General features: G+C 29.5%; 1 protein-coding gene across 1 annotated transcript in view; it reads left to right on the top strand.

Moving 5' to 3' along the window:
* LOC118188887 (transmembrane protein 184B-like) overlaps positions 1 to 16,437 on the top strand; it is a 45,910-nt gene extending 29,473 nt beyond the window's left edge. Inside the window, exon 9 of the mRNA XM_035359408.2 lies at positions 5,827 to 16,437. Coding sequence (XP_035215299.1) covers positions 5,827 to 6,060 — 234 coding nt within the window. The 3' untranslated portion in view covers positions 6,061 to 16,437. The remainder of the gene's footprint in view (positions 1 to 5,826) is intronic.
* The last annotated feature ends 8,968 nt before the right edge of the window (positions 16,438 to 25,405 follow it).

The following is a 25,405-nucleotide window of genomic DNA, read 5'->3' as shown; positions in this document are numbered from 1 at the left end:
TTTATAGTTACATAGTGCAAATGCCTGATAATTCTTTGAAGCATGTTCGTGCAAACAAGATACGAGAGTTCAAAACTGCTGTAAATAATGTCGGTGTGATATATGATACAGACATTGATTTCGGAGAAGTTGAAAACATTCCAAGAATCATTCCACTGAAAGCAGAACAACACTATTCCGATGAAGAATGTGGTCTTACACACCTTTAACCGAATAAGAGCAAAGAAATCGGAGAAATTCTAAGAAGGCGTTCAAATCTAAGATCTGGTATTTCGAAAATTGCCAATATTGGGGAACATAACATCAAACTAAAGCCTGGAAGTGTGCCAAAGAAGCAGAAACCATACCGGATATTTAAAGTTCTAAAAAAAGAAGTTTATCAACAAATAGATGAGCTATTACAGCTAGGTCTGATCATTGAATCAAAGAGTGAATATGTGCATCCAGTGTGTCAAAGATGGAATTGTGAGATAATGTATGGACTATCGATATCTGAACTCTCAAATGGAAACTAATGCCTTTCTGATGGAAAACACTTTTACCATCACTTTGATTGATCTTTTTTTAGGATACTGGCAGATACAACTGAGCTCTGAGTGCCAACAATTGATTACGTTTGTGACGCACCAAGGACAATATGCATTTTTAGTTTTACCCTTTGGATAAAGAATGCTGCCATAACTTTTCAGAGGACTATGAACAAGCTTCTCACCAAATGTAAAGACTATGCTATTCTTATATTGATAACATAATTATATTTTCCAATGAATGATGCATCACAGAAAGTTGATAAATTTTGAAGCATTATGAACTATGAAACGTTTTGACTATTTAGTTTGAACATTTTTTTAGAGCTAAAATACTAAACTTTTTATTTTTTTCTAACATTATGTAAAATAATTTATTATTTAGCGAGGATTTTCTTAAGTATAATGTCTAATTTTAATAATTAATTTGTTTTTCATATATGATTATGATGATGTGAAAGATTAAAGATTAAATTTAAAGAAAAGTTAAATGAATGTTACATCTTTTAGATGATTTAGATTACTGAATTTATGTTGAAGTAACTGTAATTTAAAATAGTAGTAATTGGTTAATTAAGTTAAAAAATTTATGAATATTAGTTTTTAGCCCAAAGGGCTATTAATTTTATTTTGGCATTTTGCATTGGTTCACTATAAATGTTGGTTAACCTTTCAAATTGTTGCCACCAAATATTAGAACCCTGTGTAATATTTAAATTTAAAAAAATTGTGTCCGGCGTACGAGACTGTGTATCGGAAATTCTAAAGATATGCTCATTTAAAAATAATTTTGCGTTATTGCTGTTGAATTGAATTTTATGGCTTAAATGTGAAGAACATGAGATTTAATAAATAAAAGCAGCACACAAAACATTAAAAAAGACCCCTTTGGGCGTAATGTTAAATCTGAAAGCTTTCAGATTTTTGTTTCAAGAAATGTTTGTATGTATGTATGGATTGATAGATACGTTTTTATGCTTTCCGAAGAGCAATATTCCTATTCCATAATTCAAAACATTGCAAAATGCACGATATTAAAATTTCTCAAGTTCAAAATAAGCACGATTATTAATTGGAAAAGTTTTAATAATTACTTCTATATGGAATGAAGACTCCAAACAAATACTTGAATAGCTATGTATGTTTCTAAAGATAAATCGTTGGTAACAAAAGAAAATACACTGATGGAGGAATCTATTGCAAAATCCTTAAATACATCTGTAGGTAAATAAATAAAATAATAAATCAAAATTCATTGCTTCCTTTACACTTGTGGGTTCTTACAGATTTTGATGGCAGGTTGTTCTTTATAAACAGCTTTACATAACACTGGATCCCCATATTAAGTCTTAGGTCTCCTTTCTCTAGTGCCTTTTTCTGTTTCCAATAGGGTTTTCCTTACTACTATCAGAATCTCCCAGTAATGCTGATTCTGTGTCTTCAATTTCTTCTGCTGTGTCATTTAATGGGGCTTCAATATCTTCGACTCCTGTGGTGGTGCAATTTATGGGTATTCTAATGGAACAACATTTACTTCACTGTCAGAATTGTACTTATGATTTAAGCTAAAGGTAACTTCATTTTTCTTCTTTGCTTGAGTAGCTGTCTGGCTTCTCCTCAATGGAAAGACAGTCTCATTAAATTTAACATTTTTGCTCACTAAAAACTTATCTTCCTCTGCATTCCAAAGTTTGTATCCTTTCACACCTTCAGGATATCCTATAAAGACAAATTCTTGAGCATGCTTCCCTAGCTTTCCTTTCTGCAGCATTTTATCAATTTGAGCAAAAACTCGACAGCCAAATATTCTCCAGGTGACTAATTTGCACAGGCTTCTTGGTCAGAGTTCTTCAAATGTTTCCTTTGGTAGCTTTTGATGGACACTTGTAGCGCAAGTAACAGGCAGCAGTCACAGCATCTGCCCACAATTCTTGTGGGATGATGGAATCTAGGAGAAGACATTTAGTCATATCAAATAGAGTATGGTTCATTTTTTCTGCAACTCCATTTTGTTGTGGTGTCCAGCAAACTGTGAGCTATCTTGTTATTCCATTTTTAGTTAGGAAATCATCAAATTCATTGTTGACATATTCCCCTCCATTGTCACTTTGAAGAGTAATGATTTTGAGTCCATGGAAATTTTCAACACTTGTTGTATATTCGATGAATTTTTCAAGGACTTGATCTTTAGATTTCATAGTTTTAACCACAGCATACCTTGAATAATCATGAATAAAGGTAATGACAAACTTTGATTCACCTTTTGATGTCGGTGTGATGGGTCCAATTATGCCAGTATGTATCAACTGAAGTAATCTAGTTGAATGTTCGGGGAACTATGGGAACTCTTTTCCTTGGGAAATAGAATCTTCTCCATTTTCCCCAAATCACATGTTGAGAAAACAGTCACATTTTCTTGGATTTCTTCATACATTATATTCGAATCATCTCTTTTTGATAAGTTTCTTAACTCCATCATGGGGGAAATGTCCTAATCTTTGATGCATAATTTCTTCATGTCTGGAAAGGTATATTTTGTGCATTTGCTTCTCTTCAATTTTGTATAATCTTCCATACCTATGTGCAGTGCGGATTGTCTTGGATCTTTTATGATTGCTTTGCCCCTCTCAAAGGAAACAGCCATTCCCTTTTCTTCCTACTGAAAGAAGGTTACCATCAAGCTTAGGGACATACAGAACATTTGCTAGTTGAATAGCATCTTTCCCACATTCTCTGACTGGATTCAAAACAATGTCTCCTGTGACAGAAACTTCAATTTTTTCAGAATTGGCTATTTCAACTTGTGATTTTCCTTTAGCTAAATTCATAAATTTCTGCTCTTCAGAACACATATGTTCAGTGGCTCTGTTTCGCTGCATCCTTGGAGAGTGAGCTTAACGCATTAGCCGCTGGTGTTGCATTGACACAACCATCAAAATAAATGTGTATATAAATATAACTACCTAAGATATTTTATACCAGCAGATGATTTTGTGTAGGGAATATCATGAAGATTATTTCTGTAAAAAAATATTTCCCTTCAACAATCATTTTGTTTATAATAATTAATCTCATACTTTACGCAAAATTTTCGACAGGGTATTTTTGCTGAAAATATTTAACGAAAGAATCGCTGTCTTTATGAGTGATCTATTTTTAGTCAAGGTCAGTGTTTATCAGAACATTACATCAGTCAGATGTTTATATTTGTGTTGGGAAGGTAGGGAAAACAGGTGTTGCACGGACGCAACGTCGGCAGGAAACGGGTAGTCAATCTCCTTTTTCACTCATTCCTTTCGATGTTCTGGTTCATGTTCTGGTGGTTTAAAAATGCCTAGAACGAGGTATCTTTCATTAGAAGAAGCCCTTCAAAGATTTTTTGATGAAGAAACAGATGATGATAATGTTAATAATGACCAGAATGAAATTGATATTGTTGTTATCGCTCAGAAATTGCACAGGCTAGTTACGAAGAAGAAAGGAATGGCATTGTTTTAAATAATGATAATGATATTTTACCAAATGATACTGCTGGGGAAGTTGAAATTCATGTCAGATGTAAGTTTCAGCCTTCTAAAAGCAGTTATAATCATACTAAAAAGTTTAAAAAGCAGAAGACTGAAATCTTGAAGTGGATAAGAAAGGAACTGTTAGTTATGTATCAGGAAGAACATGAAGAAAGAGATAGAAGAGAAATTATAAAAGACAAAACACAAGGTAAAACTAGTGCACAGATTTTCGATTTTCTTTTTGGTTTAGACATTTACTCTCTTCTCGTTGAACAGACAAATATGTATGCTCAGCAAAAAAAAAAAAATTCAGAATTCATTGCATCTGAGGCCTATATGAGAAGATTTATTGAAATATTGCTTACAGGATATCATTCTTTACCCCTAGAAAAAATGTATTGGTCTTTTGATAAGGACATTTCTGTTCCTGTTGTATGAGAATCGATATCACGTTTGCAGTACAGGAATATGAAGCAGAATTTGCATTTGACAATAGTCAAATTGACAATACTGATAAATTATATGAGGTGAGACCGTATCTAAACTTAATATCACCACTTTTTACTACTGGAAATATAAAGTCTCTTTTAGATTTCATACGCGAGAATGCATTATTCCTTTTGCAAACTCCTATTGAGAGTGTAGAATTAGCCAGAAATAGATCAGCAATAGGAAGACCTAGTAAATTGAGCATTCAAAAACCATTGCATGGAGATGGTAGTCATTTTATCGTAAAGTCCGTTGATAACAAAAGACTTTGTTGTAAAGAATACCATAGCCAGACTGTTTATAGATGCAAAGTATGTAATGTAGCTTTACATCATGATTGTAATGAAGCTTTTCATGCTTGGATCTTTCAAATGAAATAATCTGTATTTGTAAAAGAAATGCAATGTATATTTTAATATTAAATTAATTACAAGTAAAGTGATTTGTAGATTTATAAAACGTTATACAGCTAAAAAGTAATCCTGCGCTCCACTCAAAAGAAACATCACACGAGTACAATCCTACTTACTTCCGCTGACATTGCGCAAACGCAACATTTGCTTTTTCCACAGGTAAGAGCATTTTTTTTTTAATTTTCAATGTAAATTTATGTTAGAAATGCTTAATTTAATATTTGTTATATTTTCATGAGAAAAGAAACATTCCTTATAGTTTTGGCGCTTAATGGGTTAAATGTATATTGTATGAGATGCCCACATTACGTTCACGTCCATGTTAAGTAGTAAATATATATCCAGAGCCCACGTCAAGAAGAATGTATGACAGAATTCAATAATTAACTCCCACATGTGCAAAACTGATTGAGCGATTTATTCATTATGAACATCAATTAATCACAAAACTGGAAGTTATGATAGTTTATCTATGGTATCTAGTTCATATATGTAATTTATCCTTTAGAATTGATTAGGGAAGAAAGAAAATATACATGATTATGCAATAATACACAGAACATATATGTGTAAAGCTTTCTGATAAAAAGTTTAGTAAAATTTTACCCAGCATACTTTATATTAACTTTTTTTTTTTTTTTTTTTTCATGATAGCAATGAAATTCAGTATTGTACTATTCATAATAATACTATTGAAACATGTTTGCAGGGAAAAGTTTCTTGTTTCTGTTTAATCCTTTGTGGTAATTCTCATTTTAGTATATGTCTTTAAACATTAATATTTATCTGAAAAATTGAGTGTATTTTTTAAAGTCTCAAGTTTTGATGATTTATTTTACTAATAATTTTATTTTTTAATATATGAAAATTTTATATTCTTTTGTGCAGGAAACTATGAATCCTAAAGATATAATGAATGATGCCATACATAATTTCCACCCTCAGTATCAGCAATATACTCAGTATACAGCTCCTGCAGCACCTGTGAGCCATTGGGGTAGTATTCAAGAAAATCATCAACCACGCCGAAATAATACTACTCAACATCGCCAAATATCAACCATTAGCCACAATTATAATGAAAAGTCCACTCTTCTGAGTTCTGATGATGAATTCCAGTAGCGTACAGGAATTTAATATGAATAAGTATTGGGATATTTTTAACCTGCTGTTTACAATTTCTTTTTAAGCATTTAAGTATCAAAGTATGCTCTGAATTCTGTACCAAAGTTTTCTAGTCAAACTAAGTGAAATTACTTTAAATTGTTTTTTCTAGCAATAGTTTATTTTTACTTGCAATAATACAAGTTTATATTCTAAAATATATTTTTTTTTAATTTTTAATAAATTTTGTTTTATTTCAGATTTGTAATCTGGTTTTGTTTTTATATTTCTCTGAACAATGATTTTGTATTAAAAGTTCATTACGCTTATTGCTGAACATTGTATACTTTATGATATGTAATCTGTTACTCATCAAAGTGCTGAGCACTAAGATCTGATTTTGTGTAAATGTATGCTTATTTATACTGTATGTGTTTCAAATTGCTATAATGTTTAGCAAGCTGTTCTACTTAATTTATTTTGTAGTATATTTTAGCATATATCCAAGAAAAATTAAGTGCAGTAAAACTTTGCTAATCTGAACCTAGTTAATTGTTATAAGTTAATAATGGAGTTTCTGTACTATATATCAAATATTTAAAAATGAGACATTTTGTAGGTTGTACAAAGAGAAAATACTCAGCTTCTTTGTGAAATTTTTCTTATTTCTGGTTATCTGAATTGGATTGGTATTTTTAATTTTGTACTTGCATAAATGTAATGTCAGTTATGTTTTATATAGTTGTGGATTCATCAAAGTTGAAAAATTATGTAAATAAAAAATATGTTCTTTAATTATCAAGCTCAAAAATCTGAGAATAGTTTAAAAATATTACTTCTGCAGACAGGGATTGTTGTAGCTATTACTTTAATGCTGATCGTCATGCGAAGATCTGTGCTTTTGAAGTGTCTAAGGTATAAAATTTTGCATTTCATTGAGCTAAAAGTGAGTGCAGAAACAAAAATGTAAAAAATATGTGAGGAATAAAGGAAGTAAAAGAATTGGAAGTTGTAAAAGCTAAGAATTAAAAAGGGGTTAAAAAAGACACGAGTATTTAGTTTTTTATAAAAGTCTTTGATATTTATGATTTTTAAATAATGCATATGCAGGGGAATGAAAAGATATACAAATTAAAAGCACAAAATAAAAGTATTCAATTAAGGTTCCTTGGTCATTGGTATATAAGTTAATTGCACAGATCAGGCCATGAAAAAATATCTTAGGCACCAACTATTGCTATGTAGATAATGTAATTCGGAATACAATGGCAATACATATATCTCTTGATAATACAGAGGATGTATAGAACTAATTTTGAAACAAGAACAAAATTTCAGGAAGTATTAATAGCATATTTTTACTAGTAGCAGTATGAGTTATGTAATATGCTTTTCCTTTAGTAATTTATCTGGAATTAATGGATTTATCTCGACTGCATTTTTAATGCATGGAAACATAGTATTCTCTTCAGTAATGATGTAGTGCATTGAGTTGACCAATCTCGGAAGAAAACAATGCTGGTGTTTGCAGTACATTATTATCAGTCTGTTCTTTGTTGAAGTTGATCAGGTTTATCCAGTTTTACCTGCAATTTTAATAAAAGGCTGTGTGGGTTAAATTGAATCAAAATGGGTTGTGATTCATTGTAGTTGAGATAGTTAATTAAAATTACATTAAATTATATAGCATTCCCTTCAGACATTAATCAGATAATGTCATGAATTTAAAAAACTGAAAAAGATATTATTTTGCTTTCTATTTTTTGTTAAAATTTTGTACTTCTGTGTTGATGGTTAAGACTTCTTGGTCAGTTGGAGTATTCTCTTTTTGGACTTTCCTTTTTCTTTAAGTGCATTAATTAAACAGTAACCTAGAAATAAATTTATTTGGCATAATAATGTTTTGACCTTAAACTTGCTATTATTTAAAAATAATATTTAGACATACATGCCTTGAACAGATGAAAGAAAAGTATGTTGTGTCTCAATATACATGCTAATACTGTATGGGGATATTTGTTTATTTTAATATTCTACTAATTAATTCCATTTGAATATTACTTAAAGTTCGAAGAGAGAAGGATGGTAGTCATTTATATGTATAAAAATTTTCACTTATTGTGGCTTTAATCATAATTCAATTTCACTAATGTTGATTCTTCTTCTAAAACGATCTCTAGATTAGCAGAATTTTACTGTACTTCTGTGATAGTTTAGAGTTGTTTTGTGAATTATATTTAGTAAAAGTTCATTGCTCCTTCAAAGAAGAAATGTTTTTCTTAGTTGAAGAAATATCATTAGGCCTGAAATATATAACCTAAATTTGATAATTTTGGACTTTTAGTACTGAATTTTAATCTTCCTTCTAAATGCATGATTTATCAATTATTGAGTGCAGGAATTTTTTACTGATTGATTTCCCATGCTGAAATATTATTTCTCATAAAAGTGTATCATAACCTTGATATTTTAAATACAAGTTGTCTGTTGTAATGAGGCTTTTGAGAAATGATTAACTCTTAAGAAATAATAAAGAATAAATGAAATAAAATTGTCATGATGGAAACAGAAGTAACATTTAAGATTTCTGTTTTGCTTTGTAGTTTAATTGTATGTATCTTGTTGTTGTATAAAGTGTATATTTGTGAATGTGTATAATAAAACTTTATTGTGAGTAACATGAATGAGAAGATATATCTTTTGTTAGTTATGTGTTAAAAGTTTATTCAAATGTTTGAGGTGTGAAACTGAAAGTAGTCATTTAGTTGTATGAAACTAATATCTTTTTTCTTTTGTTAGTTTTTTGTGTATGAAAGTTGAAAACTCAACAGACCAATTTAAAAACTTCTATTATTTCCAAAGTATCACATTCTTTTATTTTGGGGATTGACATGTTTTTGTGCATTTTTAATTACTTGGAACTCTTATAATTGATTAAAGCTTTTTTTTGCAGAAGTGACCCTCCATATTCAGTTTTAATTAAAAATTACTTTCATTTTATGCTTTAAAAAACGAGTTAATTTAGCTAGCATAGAATGATTTTTTACTTAAAAAATTGTTGCTTCAAAATCAATTTTAAATCAAACAAATCATTTAGAAAGTCAAAGTAATTTGAAAGTCAAAGTAATAAGCTAATAAAAAAGTAGGATGATTAATTCATTAAGAAAAATGGTTTTTGTAAGTTTGTAGAAACCTTATTAATACTCCAGTCAGCTGTCTAATTAATATTTGTATGTATAAATTTGTTTTATTTTATAAAAAATTTACCTTGTGATTCTAATTTTTTTTTTTTTTTTTCCCTTCACCATACATCAAGCTTACTAATTTTTTTAATCTTATTTTAAGAAATATATCAAGAAAAAATTCTGATTTTTCTTCTGATTATATTCACTGAAAGAGGATGACCAATATAAGAATTCATTCTTCATTGAAAATAAATATATTCAAATCAGTATGAAATAAATATGCATAAAATATGTCAGAAATACATAACAGATTTTATTATTTTTTTCTTTTTGTTGCTATTTTCATTCGATAAACAACTTTTTATTAATGTATAAATTATCTTAATATTTATTTGATGTGATGCCAAATTCTTGTGAATGCTTTTGGCTAAAATGATTGATATACAGTTTGCATTGGAAATGAATTTTTAATTATAGATATTAAAATTTATCAAACTGTATTACACATTTTTATTCTTTCTTCATATTAATAAACTAAGTATTTGCTTTGAATACAATTAAAGTAATATTTATTCTTTTAGACATCAAATGTAGACATATTAGAAGAATTATTAAGGTACTGTGGCCCGTGTGTTAACAAAAATAATGAAACAAACAAAACCAAAATTAAATTAATAAAATTTTCAGCCGATATAGCTTTCTTTTTGTATTGCAGTTTTATGTATTTGAGAGACAAGGGAAAAACAATATTTTAAATATTTTTATCTATGAAAATTAATTTTAGATGCCTGAAAATCATGCAATCGTGTTTGAAGGTTTTTGTTGTTCATAAAACTTTTAGCTTATTTTGCATAAAGCATGTTTAGATGTAATAAGTTATTTTTAGGCATGTACATACAGAAATATCTATTTTTATGAATTTCTTTAAAGACAAGTATTCATTTATTGTTAAAATAAGGGAAATACAATTGCATGTATATACAATGCAGCTGTCCTTGCATTTTGTAATTTAGTGTCATAATAATTTCAGCATATGATTAATCTGTAATATTTAAAATCTAAAACTAAACTAAAGACATCCATGCATGAATGCTTACTTAATTGTGATAAAAATTTAATTAATTCAAATTTGCTTTGCAGTACAAAGCAGTCATATCAAATGAAAAAAGCTTTTCTAAGCATTAACTTTTCATTAAAAGTAGTTTTTGATGTAAATGGCAACAATATAAATGCTTTATTTATTTTCTTCATGTATGCACTATGTATAGTACTGTTATTCAAACTGCTGTTTGTCCTCTCATTTACTGGAAAAACTATATTATTATTCACTTTTAATTTGAATTTTATGTTAAAATAGTACTTCTTTCCTCATACTACATCTATCAGGGTTCATAGTGGTCCTTATAAGTGCTTATAAGTCCTTATATTTGAAAATAAAATATAAAGGTCCTTATAGGTGCTTACTTTTTCTTTAAAGCCTTTATTTTTTTGTTTTTAGTGCTTATTTTTTGCTTTTAGTGCTTTTTTTTTTTAAAGAATGCGCTATTTTTCCCCGTACCAAAGACGAAACTAAATAAACAGTTTTCTTCCTAATATGGAATGTTAGATGGTGAATCATATTCCTGGAAATAGCTTTTCCATCTTTCTCTGCATTAACATAACCTTTAATGTGCACGAAGAGTACAGACAGGTGCCTGTCGTTCTATTTGTCAAAGAATTGCGAAAACAATAGAAAATTCCGGTACATTCGGCATTCTTTTCCTCCCACTCAAATACTACACATGTTTGAATTTCTATCAAGATCTTAATAATTTGCATTCTCGTTCTGCTTGGTCAGTTCATATTTGTGTTTATTACAAGCATTATGCTTATATTATGAGCATATGTATGAATGTTTATAATAACATAGTTGCAGTAACTGAAGTATAGTAAACTTCAAAAATGGTTGTGTTTTAACACAGATTAGCTTTCTAAGGAATAATATTCGGAATGGCTTAAATAAAGCGAAAGTAATCGAATAGTCAAAATAATTTCATTTTTTTGGCCAATACATTATACAGTACGAAGATTGAGAGATTCTCACCCTTCTCCGCAAAATCTCAAATGTTGAAACTGTTACCGCTGCAAAACAAGCAACAAACCTCTTCTTTTTTTTTTTTTTTTTTTTTTTTTTTTTGTGTGTGTGTGTGTCTTTTTCCAATCTGGATTGAATAGGAGTAAAAGTTCTGCGGTCTACCATCCCAAGCGAAGAATGATTCTATTCTGGAAATTTAACGCCGTTTGTTGAAAATTAGAATGAAAAACACCCCAGTTATTTGTTTCTTTATTCTCCCAATACCGGCAGCTGTTGATTCCGATTGCATACTATCACATAGGAAAGAATTATGGCACATGTATTGCACAATAACGTTTGCGATATTTTGCAGAGATAAATAATTTTCTGTCCGAGATTTGTGTTTGAACACTTAAAAGAGTTTTACTGTGCTTGTTAAGCCGAATATTTTTCAGTTCCATTGGTTTATTTTTATATGATGCACATATCGAAATGTCAAAAGCATTTATTTAGCGGAGCAGCTACAGTCACCCCCCCCCTCCGCTCCTCTTTTTCAAGTTGCGCTCGACTGTCCGAATATTCGCCAATTTTCAAGTATGCGGGTTAGTTAAGCTTTTACTGTTAAAGGATGACTGCATGAAGCAAATTTCTGTCTTCTGATTTCAGAAATGTTTCTCTTTTTTACTTAAATTACATTGCTTGCAATATCTGTTAAGGGAAAACTGATATACAATGAAAATTTAGAAAATGTTCAGAATTTAGATTTAAATTATTTAAATATCAATATGAGTGGAAAAATAAATTGTATTTATTATTAGGTTCCAAGCAAATACAATAAATGTGCCTTATTATTATTTATTTTCTCTATTTTGAACTGAAATTTCATCATTAAATCTTGTAATATAGTTTAGTTCTGCATAGTTTTTTTTTTTTTTTTTCGCTCATTGTAAACTAGTTCTGTAAATTGAACTGTTATTTAAAATTTAAAGGGAAAAAAAAAAGTAATTATTTTCCATGGTTGAGGTAATGCTTATTCTCTCTTAATAAATACTGCATTTCTCATATTTTAAATTACAAGTCTAATTTTTAAGGTTATGCAGTTGTGTATAATGTAATTAGACAGGTGCTTATTTTTTTTTTCTTAAAATGTGCTTGAAAAGTACTTATAGGTGCTTATTTTTTTAACTAAAATGTGGCTATGAACCCTGTCCATTAATGATTGCTTATGATGTGTAATAAACAGCATAGAAAAAGTCTTCATATACAGTGTTATGGAATACTACAAGTACTCAAGTTTGTTTCAAATTGGACAAAGAGTAAAATTATAGAAATCATAAAAATCGTAATATGTTATGATTAACTTGCATATTGATTTTCACAGCTGAAAATAATAAGTATTTTTAAATTGAAGGAATTTCAGTTTTACCTCAAATAAGTTGTTGGAAAACCAAGTTTTTCACAAGTCTCCGCATGTTCAGTAGTATATGCTATGCTTAATCATATGTAGTAGTAAGAAATCTGACTGTGTTTCCAAATTATTTGAAGGCTATAGAATGATTTTTTTAATGCACTTATGTGTATCTGCATTTAAAAAAAATTTAGTGGGGCAGCAAGCCTAAGAATATTTATTAGGATATTTCAGATCTTCACTTATTCATAAAAGACTTTGCGTGTAATATTTTATTTGTCAAAGTTTTTATTTACAATTTTTATTTTTATACCTTATTTTAAAGTTTTGTGACTTTTGTTTTTTAATTGAAGAGCAGCTGTTTATGCTTGTTTTTATGTTTCTTTTGCTTCCCAAGTATGAACTGAAATGTATTATTTGTATTTATTGTTGTGTTCAACAAGTTGTACCTTTTTTTTTCAGTTTTAATATATTTATTTATGTTCTGCTTTTTACTATGATGTTTTATTATTTTGCATATTATGCATGTATACAAATATTGTATCATTTTTGTGTATTTTATAACAATATATATTTATATCGCTTTTTTAAAAAGCGTATCCAAAGACTATATATACTATATTACATGAATCAGCATGAAAAGTGAATATTATTTACTGATATAATGATGAATAACGTAGTTTCCTATATCTATCCAGTATTTTTTAAGCTTTTATTGAAGTTATTTTTAAATTTATCCAAATATAGTGAATAAAATGTTATGAACCTTTGAAGAATAGAAGTGATTTCTTACTTCAAAAGATAAACTACAATAAGATGAGCATTTGTATTATTTTTTAAAAAGTGGTATTATATTCTTTGTGTGTTAATTGTTATAATTATTTTAGTAAAAGTTTTATAGTGAAGTTTAATGTTGATTAAGTTATACTCAATGGATTGTAGTATGTTCAGTTAAAATTAGTACAGTAGAACAGTATTTATGCAGTATGTTTGATTGTTCACTGACTCTGATAACCAGTTGATTATTTACTCGAGATTGCCAATTTGATTGATTTATTACTTAATTAGATTCATTTCAAAATTAAAGATCTTTTGCTGCTGTATAATCAGTAAACCTAAAATTTGCAGTTTCAGAGTGTCATAAATTATGAAGCTTAACACAGCCTTAATTTATCAGTTTTGAATCTATTAAATAAATCCTTTTCTTAAACTGTTTTGAAGTGCAGTGGGAATTAAAATAAAGATATGAATGCAATGTAAGATTTAAATATGAGCTTGGCAGAATTTCTATGTTTAAGTGATAAGAATTTAATTTCTGATTAATATTTGAAGCTATTTTATCTTTAATCTTTTTTTTTTTTTTTTGGACATTTGGAATTTTACTTCTGAAATGTAAGTATTGCTTGCCAAAAATTATTAATCTGATTACTGTGTAAAATTGAGTTAAGAGTTTAATGAAATCTTTGCTGTGATTTTTTATTTTATAATAGCATAATAATATCACATAACTAATGTAAATTAAAATCTTCCCTAGTCTATGCAAGATAATATTCATTATTTGAAAGTCTTTCACGCATTATAATGATATGAAAAAACATTTCTCTGTATTTAGCATGCATCAAGCCATATATATTCATGCAAATTTGTGATTTTTATCTTCATTCTACATATGCTTGAAAATGTTGCATTTTTTGGTACTCTTCTGTTGTTGGGACCAGATTCAGAAATGTATGTATGTATGCACATGCGTATGTTTGTGAATATAAGTGTGTATGTATACACACAATCATATGTACATTCATATATACATGCATATATGAACACATCCATTCTGGATCAGGTCGCGATATCAGAAGATTACAGATTTTTTTTAAAACAAAAATAGAGTTTCTGAACATTCTCTGTCATTTTCTCAATGAAACATTCGTATATTTTTAATTCATTCTTCTATTGGGAAATTGGGAATTTTTTCCCTTCCTTTAACTTTCTCTGTATAAAACATTTCACTTGTTTTAGTATGCCATATGTAATTTTTTATATGTTATTTTTATTTTAGCTTCATGGAGAATCATGTAGATGTATTTGCTGTGATGAATGTATATTTGCTTCTGTAGATGTATTTTCTTGATGTGTCAGATTATGGAAAATGTTATGAACCATATTTTGAAAATGTGTATGAAGTGCAATACCTTGCTGCTGCTATTTTATGACAATTGAATTTCAATGAAGTTATCTAAATTTATCATATGATTTGCCCTACATGTACTTCTATGATGATGCTGTTTGCTATTTTATGGGTTTCATATTTTAAATTATAATGAATTGCAGTTAGGATATTTAGTCTTCCAAAATGATAAGTGTAGTAATCTGTGAGAATAATAATTTCAATGGCCAAAAAACAAAACAAAAAAAATCTTTTATTTACTTGTTATTTATTTAAAGAATAAGTGGGAATATTTGATAAATAGTTTGTTGTTAAAAAATTAGAAAGAAGGTAAATGGTAGATATTTTTTAAAAATGATAAGTAATTAAGTGCTCTTATCATAATTATTGTAGTAATTATGCATTTATAATAGTTGAAGTCTTGTTATATAAAATTTATGTATAACAAAATTAAAAAATGATCATTTTAGATTGAAGAAAATTAATTTGCTGTCATTATTGTATCAGTAAGATCGTGTATTTTGTGTTTTTATAATGAGAGGAAAGTCACTGCAATTTTTAGTATTTATTATTTTTTAACATTCTTTTCATTCATAACCAAGTACTGAAATTTGAATCTTAATACATTATTTAATAAATGGGTCATATTTCTAAATTCTGCATTATTGCCCTTGCTTATAAAATAATTGTATATTTTGTGAAATGCTTACAAAGGGAGGATAGAAAAATTTGTGCTGTAATAATTTACATGTGAGAGGGTTTCACTATCACGAATGTGATGTTTTGATAGTGTGTCATCAAATAATAATAATAAAATATTCTTAAGTTACATATATTTGAAATAAAACTGGGATTTTATTTATGTGAAAATTTTTAATAAGTTATCGTAGTACGTTTTTAAAATGTTAAATAAATAAGTTAGGTATAGTTATTCTTACAAAATGGTATTTTAGGGAGTAGAGGAATCCTAAATTTAGGACAATACGATAATTAACAAATTGAAGAAGATATGGTATAATTAAAAGCATTTTTATGTAATGGGCTAATTAATAAGTAGTATATTATGCTAAAATTTTTTAAGTAGATACATTTTGGGATGATGTGCGAGTTCTCATCATATAAGTATTTAATATGTAATTTTGCAGTTGTATGTTTTAAAATCATGTTTAGCAATTGGCATCATCATAAACTTTAGCTGGGTTATCTAATTATTATATAAATCTAATGCTTTTATTATTGCATGTTTAGTTGCTTGTAAAAACCCAGAACTTAAAAAATTGTACCTTAATTTACAAAATTGTGAAAGGAATATTTGTATGTGTTTTCTGACATTGAAATAATGTTACACTGTTTATCTTCATAATTTCCTTGTAAATTTCCTATGTAGTGTAATAAGTTGCAATTTTATTTCATCTTTCAGGGATTCTTAATTGCCTTTTTTATTTATTTATGTTATGTCTTGCAGATTGATTTATATCAAAGTTACTTGATTAGTAACAGTAATTATAAACTTATTCAGTGTTTCAGTCTGCTAAACTGTGCTTATTGTACATGATCTCAATTAAAGTATATTTCTCGAAAATAATATATTTAAGTATTATTCATTTATTGTTCTAATTCCTTATTTTTCTCTATGATGTAATTATAAATATAGTTAAGCTTATGGTGAGTAGTTTCTAATATTAAATGAGTATTCAGTTAAAGATTATAAAGGCAGTTATTATTTAATTATGAGCAGAAATATATTTTAATAGGAAAAATAATTCAAAACCTGAATTCTGAAGAAATAATAGCGACTGTTTGTCTAGAAAACTGCGCATTTACAGAAACCTCGGCATATTTATTAAATTTATATGTTTGTAACGTAAATGCTTGATGCTTGCATTACATGTAGAGAAAATCTGAAAAACAGTCTGACAATATGTATACCAAGAAAGGCAGTACTCAGTTCTAAATTTGCATCTGTGATCATTTGAGCACTAGGAGGCTTATACACAAATGTCTTCAAAGAAAGATGCTTCTCTTCTTGTGTTGAAAGAAGTATTCCTGTAAATTTAATATTTCCCTCTCTCATATGCAGAATAGAAGCTTTTTTATAGTCAACAATGAAAAACAATTAAAAGTATTAATTTTTAAAATATTGCTACATATTGTATAAAAAATTACACTGTTTATTTAATTGCAACAAATACTGAAAAGGTCAATGTCCATGCACATGATTTAAAAAAAAAAAAAAGTGTTGAGTAATTTCTAATATCAAATGCGTATTCAGTTAAGCATTATAAAGGCAGTTATATTTTAATTATGAGCAGAAATATATTTTAATAGGGAAAATAATTCCAAAAATTTATTAATCCTAAAAAATTTATAAAAATGCATAAGTGAATAATGGGATAAATTATTAATCCTAAAAAAATTATAAAAATACATAAGTGAATAATAGGATAGATTATTAATCCTAAAAATATATAAAAATGCATAAATGAATAATAGGACAGCTGATTAATCCTAAAAAATTTATGAAAATGCATAAATGAATAATAGGATAGATTTAATCCTAAAAAAATTTATAAAAATGCATAAGTGAATAATAGGATAAATAAATTTTTGGAATTATATATTTATTCATTGGTTTCGATACTTGCACTTGATTTACATATGCTCTCAGAATTAAATGATATTGTATATTAGTTCGCAGCAATAATTAATAATTTATTTGTTTGCATTAAATTTCATTTAAATTTAATTAACTTTAAATTTGCTTTCTACGAATAGAAAATGTTTGTTAAATTAAAATTTCATTCCTTGCAGCAATGGGGCAAGAGACGTATTTAAATTTAATTTATTTTGAAACCCTGTGAATGCATATACATGTGCTCAGACTGGTGATATATCACATGGGTTCAAACGCGTCATTTTGGTGATGACGACAATTTTTACAATCATCTAAAGGCCGTACTGTTACCAAAAGTTTCAGTATGATTGCTGAACTGAATGTTGGACAGTTTAGTTCGCACAAGGAGCTTGAAAAATGTAGGAAATTCATTCAACTGCTTAGAATTATTATGGTCACAAAATACGAATTTCACAGAATATGCAATAGTAGTACACAAATACTATGGAAATTTAATGTGGTGCAGGTGGCGTTTAAACGTCAAATTCTAAGATCTGGTTGGAAGTTGAAATACTGCACTAATTGCAGCAGTATGAACATTGCATACATAAAAAAAAGACAAAAATATTTGTTTTCTTAAACCTAAATCTAACGATGATAACTTTTATTCATATACATTATTGTAGTACCATTTGCTGTTAGAAGAGTTTGGAGTTTATCAGAGTATAAGAGTAGTCAGTTTATCAGATCTCGAGGCTGTAATTAAGGAACAATCGCAACCTGTTATCTGTTAAAAAGTTAACAGCACAGATGTGCCGGCTGCCAAATTTGCAGACATTTTGTTTTTCAGGGTAACCATAAGATCTTGGCTAGATTTTGCTTCGTATGGCAACTCTTTTAACCATTGTAGGCACTTTTGTGTAAGAATGATTTTTTACTTCCTCCTACGAAGTAAAAGAAGTATTGTAATCACGAAAAACTCCTGGTACCATATTTAAACGAAAATATCCATTTTCACCACTATCAAATGCAATTTTACGATGTTTTCGCGTGACATCTCTATGTAAAGACTCTATTTCACCAAATGAATTATAAAACTGATTTAAAATAGATTCAGAAGAGATGGTTTCATGGCGTCTGTACGTACGTACGTATGTATGTATCTCGCATAACTCAAAAAGTAGGACTGCTATAACATGTAGATGTGCCCCTCCCATTTTGATTGCAATCGGCCGCACCAAATATATATATATTAATAATTTTGTTTCCTAGTCGATTTTCTACTATATTTCTCAAAATTCTTTAATAGTTAAATTTGGTTTTATCTTTGGTTTTGAATATTACTAAACCCATGCCTATATGGATGATGAAACGCGAATTGAGTAATTGAAGAGTTAGGTTTTGAGGCAACTTCCTTTTGAAAAGATCTGTCTCCTGCCTGCTCAACAATTACTCAATTTTTGCAAATTAATTTAATTTAATTTTAGAATTTCTTTAAAATTTTTAAGATTAAAAATGTTTTTGGGTTATTAAATATTTTTTCATGGTTTTTAGATACTTAATTTACATATGCTCTCTGAATTTGACTAATATTTGCCAATTAGTTTGCAGCAATAATTAATCTTTTATTTGTATACAATTAAATTTTCATAATTTTTAATTTAAATTTGCTTTAAATTACTTTATACGAATTATGAATATTTGTTAAATTCAAATCTCATTCCTTGCAGCAGTGGCACAATAGAATTATTTAAATTAAATTTAACTTTACTTTTTATTCTTATGAAACAATATATATATACTCATTGTGCTACTCGGCTCAGTGAGCTCAGTTTTTTTTTTTTTTTTAATACTTATATTTTGGTAAATTGGGCATTTTCTTTGCTTTAAAAATGATTGAATTACGTTGTTCTTGTCTTCCGGTTAAGGTTTTTATGCATTTAGTTAATCTGCATGCAATATTTGTAGAATTATTAATAATTTAAAAGTTGTTTAATGAGGCTAAGCCTAATTCTTTTTTACTATAGCAGTCATATTTGTTTACATTTGAAACTTAGCAGAATAGTGAATTGATTCTTTCTTTACCATCAAGTGTCTTTTTGCCGAGTGGGATCAGAAGAAAACTTTTAGTTTTGTGCACCGAAAAATCTGCCTTCTTGCTTGCTGTCCGAATTGCTTGTTTCTGCGTAGAAACTGAAAACTCAACTGTAAAAAATATTTTAACTGTACTTGGTGTTTCATGTTTTTTATATCTTTTAATTTTTAATTAAAATGTTTTGAGTTTTTATGCATTTTTGCCTTGCCGCGAAGTGAGAAGTGAATTAATTGGATAAGATATCGCCAGATTGTCTAGGACTTCGGACAGAGGAGAATGTTTACGAGTAGCGCATGCGCATTAAGTAGGCGCGCTGAATCGTCTGTGAAAAACTTTTTTTTATTTGTTTAATTTCTTTCATACATCGTTTTAGATTTATTATGTTTGTGAATAGAACATGTGGCAACGATTAGATAATTCTTCAGATGATATAATTTTTGTGTACTCCGAGTTATAAAATGAGTGAGATGTAACGCTGTTAAGTGAAGCTAGCGCCAGAGTATCACTATGGTAAGTAAATATAGTGAATTTTAAAGAGTGCGTTTATTCTATTGTGGTTTATACGCTATCGGCGAAGTAGATTTAATTCAATTCAATAAGTTTAATTGAAATGCAGGAAATAATGATATTCAATACAAGGAAATCAGGGTTCATAGCCACATTTTAGTTAAAAAAATAAGCACCTATAAGCACTTTTCAAGCACATTTTAAGAAAAAAATAAGCACCTGTCTAATTACATCATACACAACTGCATAACCTTAAAGTTTAGACTTGTAATTTAAAATATGAGAAATGAAGTACTTATTAAGAGAGAATAAGCATTACCTCAACCATGGAAAGAAATTATTATTTTTTTTTTGCTTTGTTTTTAATTTTAAATAATAGTTTAATTTACAGAACTAGTTTACAATGAGAGGGGGGGGAAAAAACTATGAAGAACTAAACTATATTACAAGATTTAATGATGAAATTTCAGTTCAAAATAGAGAAAATAAATAATAATAAGGCATATTTATTGTATTCGCTTGGAACCTAATAATAAATACAATTTATTTTTCCACTCATATTTATATTTAAATAATTTAAATCTGAATTCTAAACATTTTCTAAATTTTCATTGTATATCAGTTTTCTCTTAACAGATATTGCAAGCAAAGTAATTTAAGTAAAAAAGAGGAACATTTCTGAAATCAGAAGACAGAAAATTTGCTTCATGCAGTCATCTTTAAGCTTAACTAACCCGCATACTTGGAAATTAGCGAATATTCGGACAGTCGAGCCTAACTTGAATGAGCGGATGTGGGCGGGGGATAGACTGTAGCCGCTCTTTAGATTTTTCCGCTAAATAAATGCTTTTGACATTTCAATATGTGCATCATATAAAATAAACCAACGGAACTAAAAAATATTCTGCTTAGCAAGCACAGTAAAACTCTTTTAAGTGTTCATAAACAAATCTCGGACTGAACATCAAAAATTAATTATCTCTGCAAAATATCGCAAACGTTATTGCGCAATACGTGCGCCGTAATTCTTCCCTACGTGATATTACGCAATCGGAATTAACAACTCCGGTATTGGGAGAATAAAGAACTAAATAACTGGGGTGTTTTTCATTCTGATTTTCAACAGACGGCGATAAATTTCCGGAATAGAATCATTCTTCGCTTGGGTTGGTAGACCGCAGAACTTTTAGTCCTATTCAATCCAGATTGGAAAGTGACCAAAAAATAAATAAATAAAAAAGGTTCGTTGCTTGTTTTGCAACGAACTGTAACAGTTTCAATATTCAAGATTTTGCGGAGAAAGGGGAGACCTCCCAACCTTCGTACTGTATAATGTATTGGCCAAAAAAATGAAATTATTTTGACTATTCGATTACTTTATTTAAGCACTAAAAACAAAAAAATAAGGGCTTTAAAGAAAAAGTAAGCACCTATAAGGGCCTTTATATTTTATTTTCAAATATAAGGACTTATAAGCACTTATAAGGACCGCTACGAACCCTGGAAATCATGTGGTATACACATCAGCTGTTTTTATTTTGTTACGTCTCACAAGGATTTGCTGGATCGCACGTGGATCTCATCTGGATTATTTCGGATATTTTGATTGTTTATTATCTTTTATTATAACTGTAATGTCGGTAAAGGATGTTGTTCAGAGAGCAAACCAACGTGTTCAATATCAACCACGTATTTTAGATGACATATCTTAGATGGATATGTACGGTTCTGTAGAAAAATTTTGAATGGGAAAGAGTGTGGTAGTCAATTGGAGTCTGGGGTTTGGATTTCGGTTTACTTCCAGCAAGTTGACTGTTAAGAAGAATTTTATTTTGACTTTTGAAATTTTAAATCGTAGAAAGGTGTCTGAAATAGTGAAGACATGACTGTTTAGCTAACCTACTTACTGTGATTAGCATCAGTTTATTTATGAGACCTTTTTTTTTATTACATTTGTAGTACTTCTGAAAAAATAGGAGGTTAGATAAGTTGCTTGAAACTGACAAATCTGAGAAAGAAGGAAATATCCCCGAAGATATCCTGTTGAGGGGCAGTGGGTGTCTGGAAGTGTGGAAAAGGGGTCTGGTTGATTGTTTTTAGTATAGAGCAGATAGAACTAAGGAATTTTGAAGTTTCAACTGTCCTTGGTTGATATAAAGGGGGGGGATTGAGCCAGAAAGGGCAATACATTCTGATATCTGGAAATCATACGAAGGATTTAAGCATTTGTATATTAATCATGGTATTAATTTCGTTGGCCCTGATTCCGGATACCACAATAATACAACAGAAGGGGCTTGGAGGCACTTAGTGTCAAATGCACTTTACCTTCTTATAACCGTCAGGTTGACTTCTCTTTTTATTTGGCAGTGCATATGTTTTACCATCAGTGCGCGAAAATAGAACACCGACGTAATAAATTCGTGGAAACAGTCAGAGGAATTAACTGGAAGGAGTTTAAAATTTTTATTAAGATGTTGACAATTTTTTAAAAATTTTGTTTGATTATTTTTATTTCTGGTGTGCTTTTTGTCAAAACCGAATATTTTGCATTTAACTTTCTTTATGTCGTTTTCCCTTTTTCGAACTGTAAGTGCACTTACTTTTACATTATTTTAAATGCTTGTGCTTACATTTCGCACTTTAAGCCTAACATGTCAACAAAAACGCGTTTTTTTTTTTTTTTTTTTTTTTTTTTTTTTTTTTTTTTGCAAAAATTTTTGGCGATAAATTTTCATCAGCCCGCTGCATCTAGCATATCTATTTCAAATTCTTTTGTTTTCATTACGTTGAAGAGTATTTTGTGTTGTAAAACATTTTATAGCCTCGAAATTTCACAACAAATTAATAAAAATAGAGAGCAACATGATTCTTCTTACCTTGTATCCAGTGCAGCATCAAGCGAGATCATACCTAACTAACTTATAATCCAAAATAGGTGTAGACGGAAATTGTAAGATCACAAAACACATTCTTTATTAATACATGAAAAATAGATAAAAATTCGTTAGTATTCCAAATACATAATGAAAAAGGAGTTATAGAGAGTATCATATCACTGTCCTATCCTGAAGGAGTGAAAAAAGTAAAGTGGTAAAGAATAAGAGTGTTACACAATTAACTCTTCTGCAGGGTTTCCAGTTCATACAGTTTATCGCACTATTGGCGACAGTCCATCACTATATGCATACCAACACCCCTACTTGATGGGCAGGATCGCCATTTGCAGCGATTCTCGAAGTTTCTCGAACACATGTTTGCCTAGTGGTTTGGTGAGTAGATCCGCAATCATGTCGGAGCTTCTGCAGTAGTCTAGGCACAGGATCCCGTTTTGTTGAAGTTCACACAAGTAGTGGTATTTCACGTCTATATGTTTTGTTCTGGAGCTATTTTTCTCCGTTTGTGATAGTTTGATGCATGATTTGTTATCTTCATAGAGAGTAATCGGCAGACTTTGTTTTAGTCCTAGGTCTTTAAGCAAATTTAAAAGCCATTGTGCTTCTTGTGCTGTATTAGCTGCTGCAATATATTCTGCTTCAGTTGAAGATAGTTCAATGCAGTTTTGACGTTTGCTGCTCCATGAAATGCAGTTATTTCGTAGTTTAAATATGTATCCGCGAATGGATTTTCTCGTTGTTCTGCCATTTGCCCAATCTGCATCCGAATATGCAGTTAGTATAGGTTCTTGAATTCTGTTAAAGACCAACTTAAAGTCTTTAGTTGTATGCAAGTATCGAATGACTTTCTTGACAGCATTCCAATCTGTGTTCCTAGGTTTTCATTTCTTCTACTCAGTAGATTGACTGCACATGCTATATCTGGTCTGCTGATTGTTGCAATATATAATAATGCCCCTACTGCTTGTCTATATTCTGTATTATCCTCTAGAAGATCATCTTCAGCTTCTAGTTTGCAGTAGATTGTTTCCATTGTCGTATATGTTGGTTTTTCGTTCTGAAATCCAAACAACTTTTGAACTATTTCTTTGATTTTATTCTTTTGGTTTATGGCAAAAGTTCCATCCTTAAATCTTTCAATGTTTATGCCGAGGTAGTAGGTGACTTCTCCTAGGTTTTTGATTTCGAATTTAGCGTTCAATTGTTGGATTGTTTCCATTACATCTTCTTCTCTTTCACTTCCTACAAGCATATCATCTACATATAATATTATATACGTGAATTTTCCATTCATGTTTTTGTAAAACAAGCATGGGTCCGCTTTACTTTGTTTAAATGACATGTTTAAAAGTATTTTTCCAATTTTCAGATTCCAAGCTCTAGCGGCTTGTTTTAAATCATATATAGATTTCTTCAGCTTGCAAACTTTATTTTCATTTCCAGCTTTTAAGTATCCTTCGGGTTGAGTCATGTAAATTTTTTCTTCTAGTTCTCCATGAAGGAAAGCTGTTTTGACATCGATATGTCTGACAGACATGTTCTTATACGAAGCTGCACATAGGAAGGCTCGTAGCGTTGTGTATTTTACTACAGGAGCAAAGGTTTCATCATAGTCAGATTCAAACTTCTGGCTAAATCCTTTTGCGACTAATCTGGCTTTGTATCTTTCAATTTTTCCTTCTGCATTGAGCTTTGTCTTGAAAGACTATTTGCATCCTATTGGTTTTCTTCCTTTTGGTAAATCAACTAATTCCCAAGTGTTATTTTCTTCTAGTGAATTAATTACTTCTAGAACAGCTGTTAGCCAATTTTTTTTTTTTTTTTTTTTCATTTTCTTCCAAAGTTTGAATTTCCTTCCATGTTTTGGGTTCGGAGGAGATTGGATATTTGGCATGGAATCCGTAGCGATCAGGAGGTTTACTTTTTGTGAGTCTGTTCGATCTTCCAAAGGTTCTTCGTGTTCTGATATTTCTTCCTCTTCGGGTTGTTCTATTTTTATTTCTTCCCGTTCTGAGCTTTCTTCCTTAGGATTTTCTTCATCCTGGTTTAAATAGATGCTTACAGGCTCCTCTTCCAGTGTTTTCAATAAATCTTACAGATCGACTTATTATAATTTTGTCTTCAGGAATTAAAATTCTGTAGCCTTTATTTTTGCTGTCGTAGCCGACGAGTATTCCTTCTATAGCAGTATCATCCAATTTACCTCTTTTAGATTTATGGATGTAAGCAAAAGCCTTGCACCCGAAAGTCCTCAGATGAGAGAGGGTGGGTTTCTTGTTATTCCATAGTTCGTATGGAGTTTTTGCATTTGGTTTTGTAGGCATACGATTCTGTAAATAATTTGCAGTCAGCACTGCTTCGGGCCAGTATCTGTGAGGTTGACCTGAGTCAGCTAAAAGACATCTTGTCATCTCCATCAAAGACCTATTTTTGCGCTCAC

This window comes from Stegodyphus dumicola, chromosome 9 (assembly GCF_044657685.1).
Source record: "Stegodyphus dumicola isolate Sdum_Otavi_A_Nest chromosome 9, ASM4465768v1".
NCBI classification, from domain to species: Eukaryota; Metazoa; Arthropoda; class Arachnida; order Araneae; family Eresidae; genus Stegodyphus; species Stegodyphus dumicola.
Note: the sequence above shows the minus strand (reverse complement) of the source record. Positions and strands in the feature narration are given on the sequence as shown.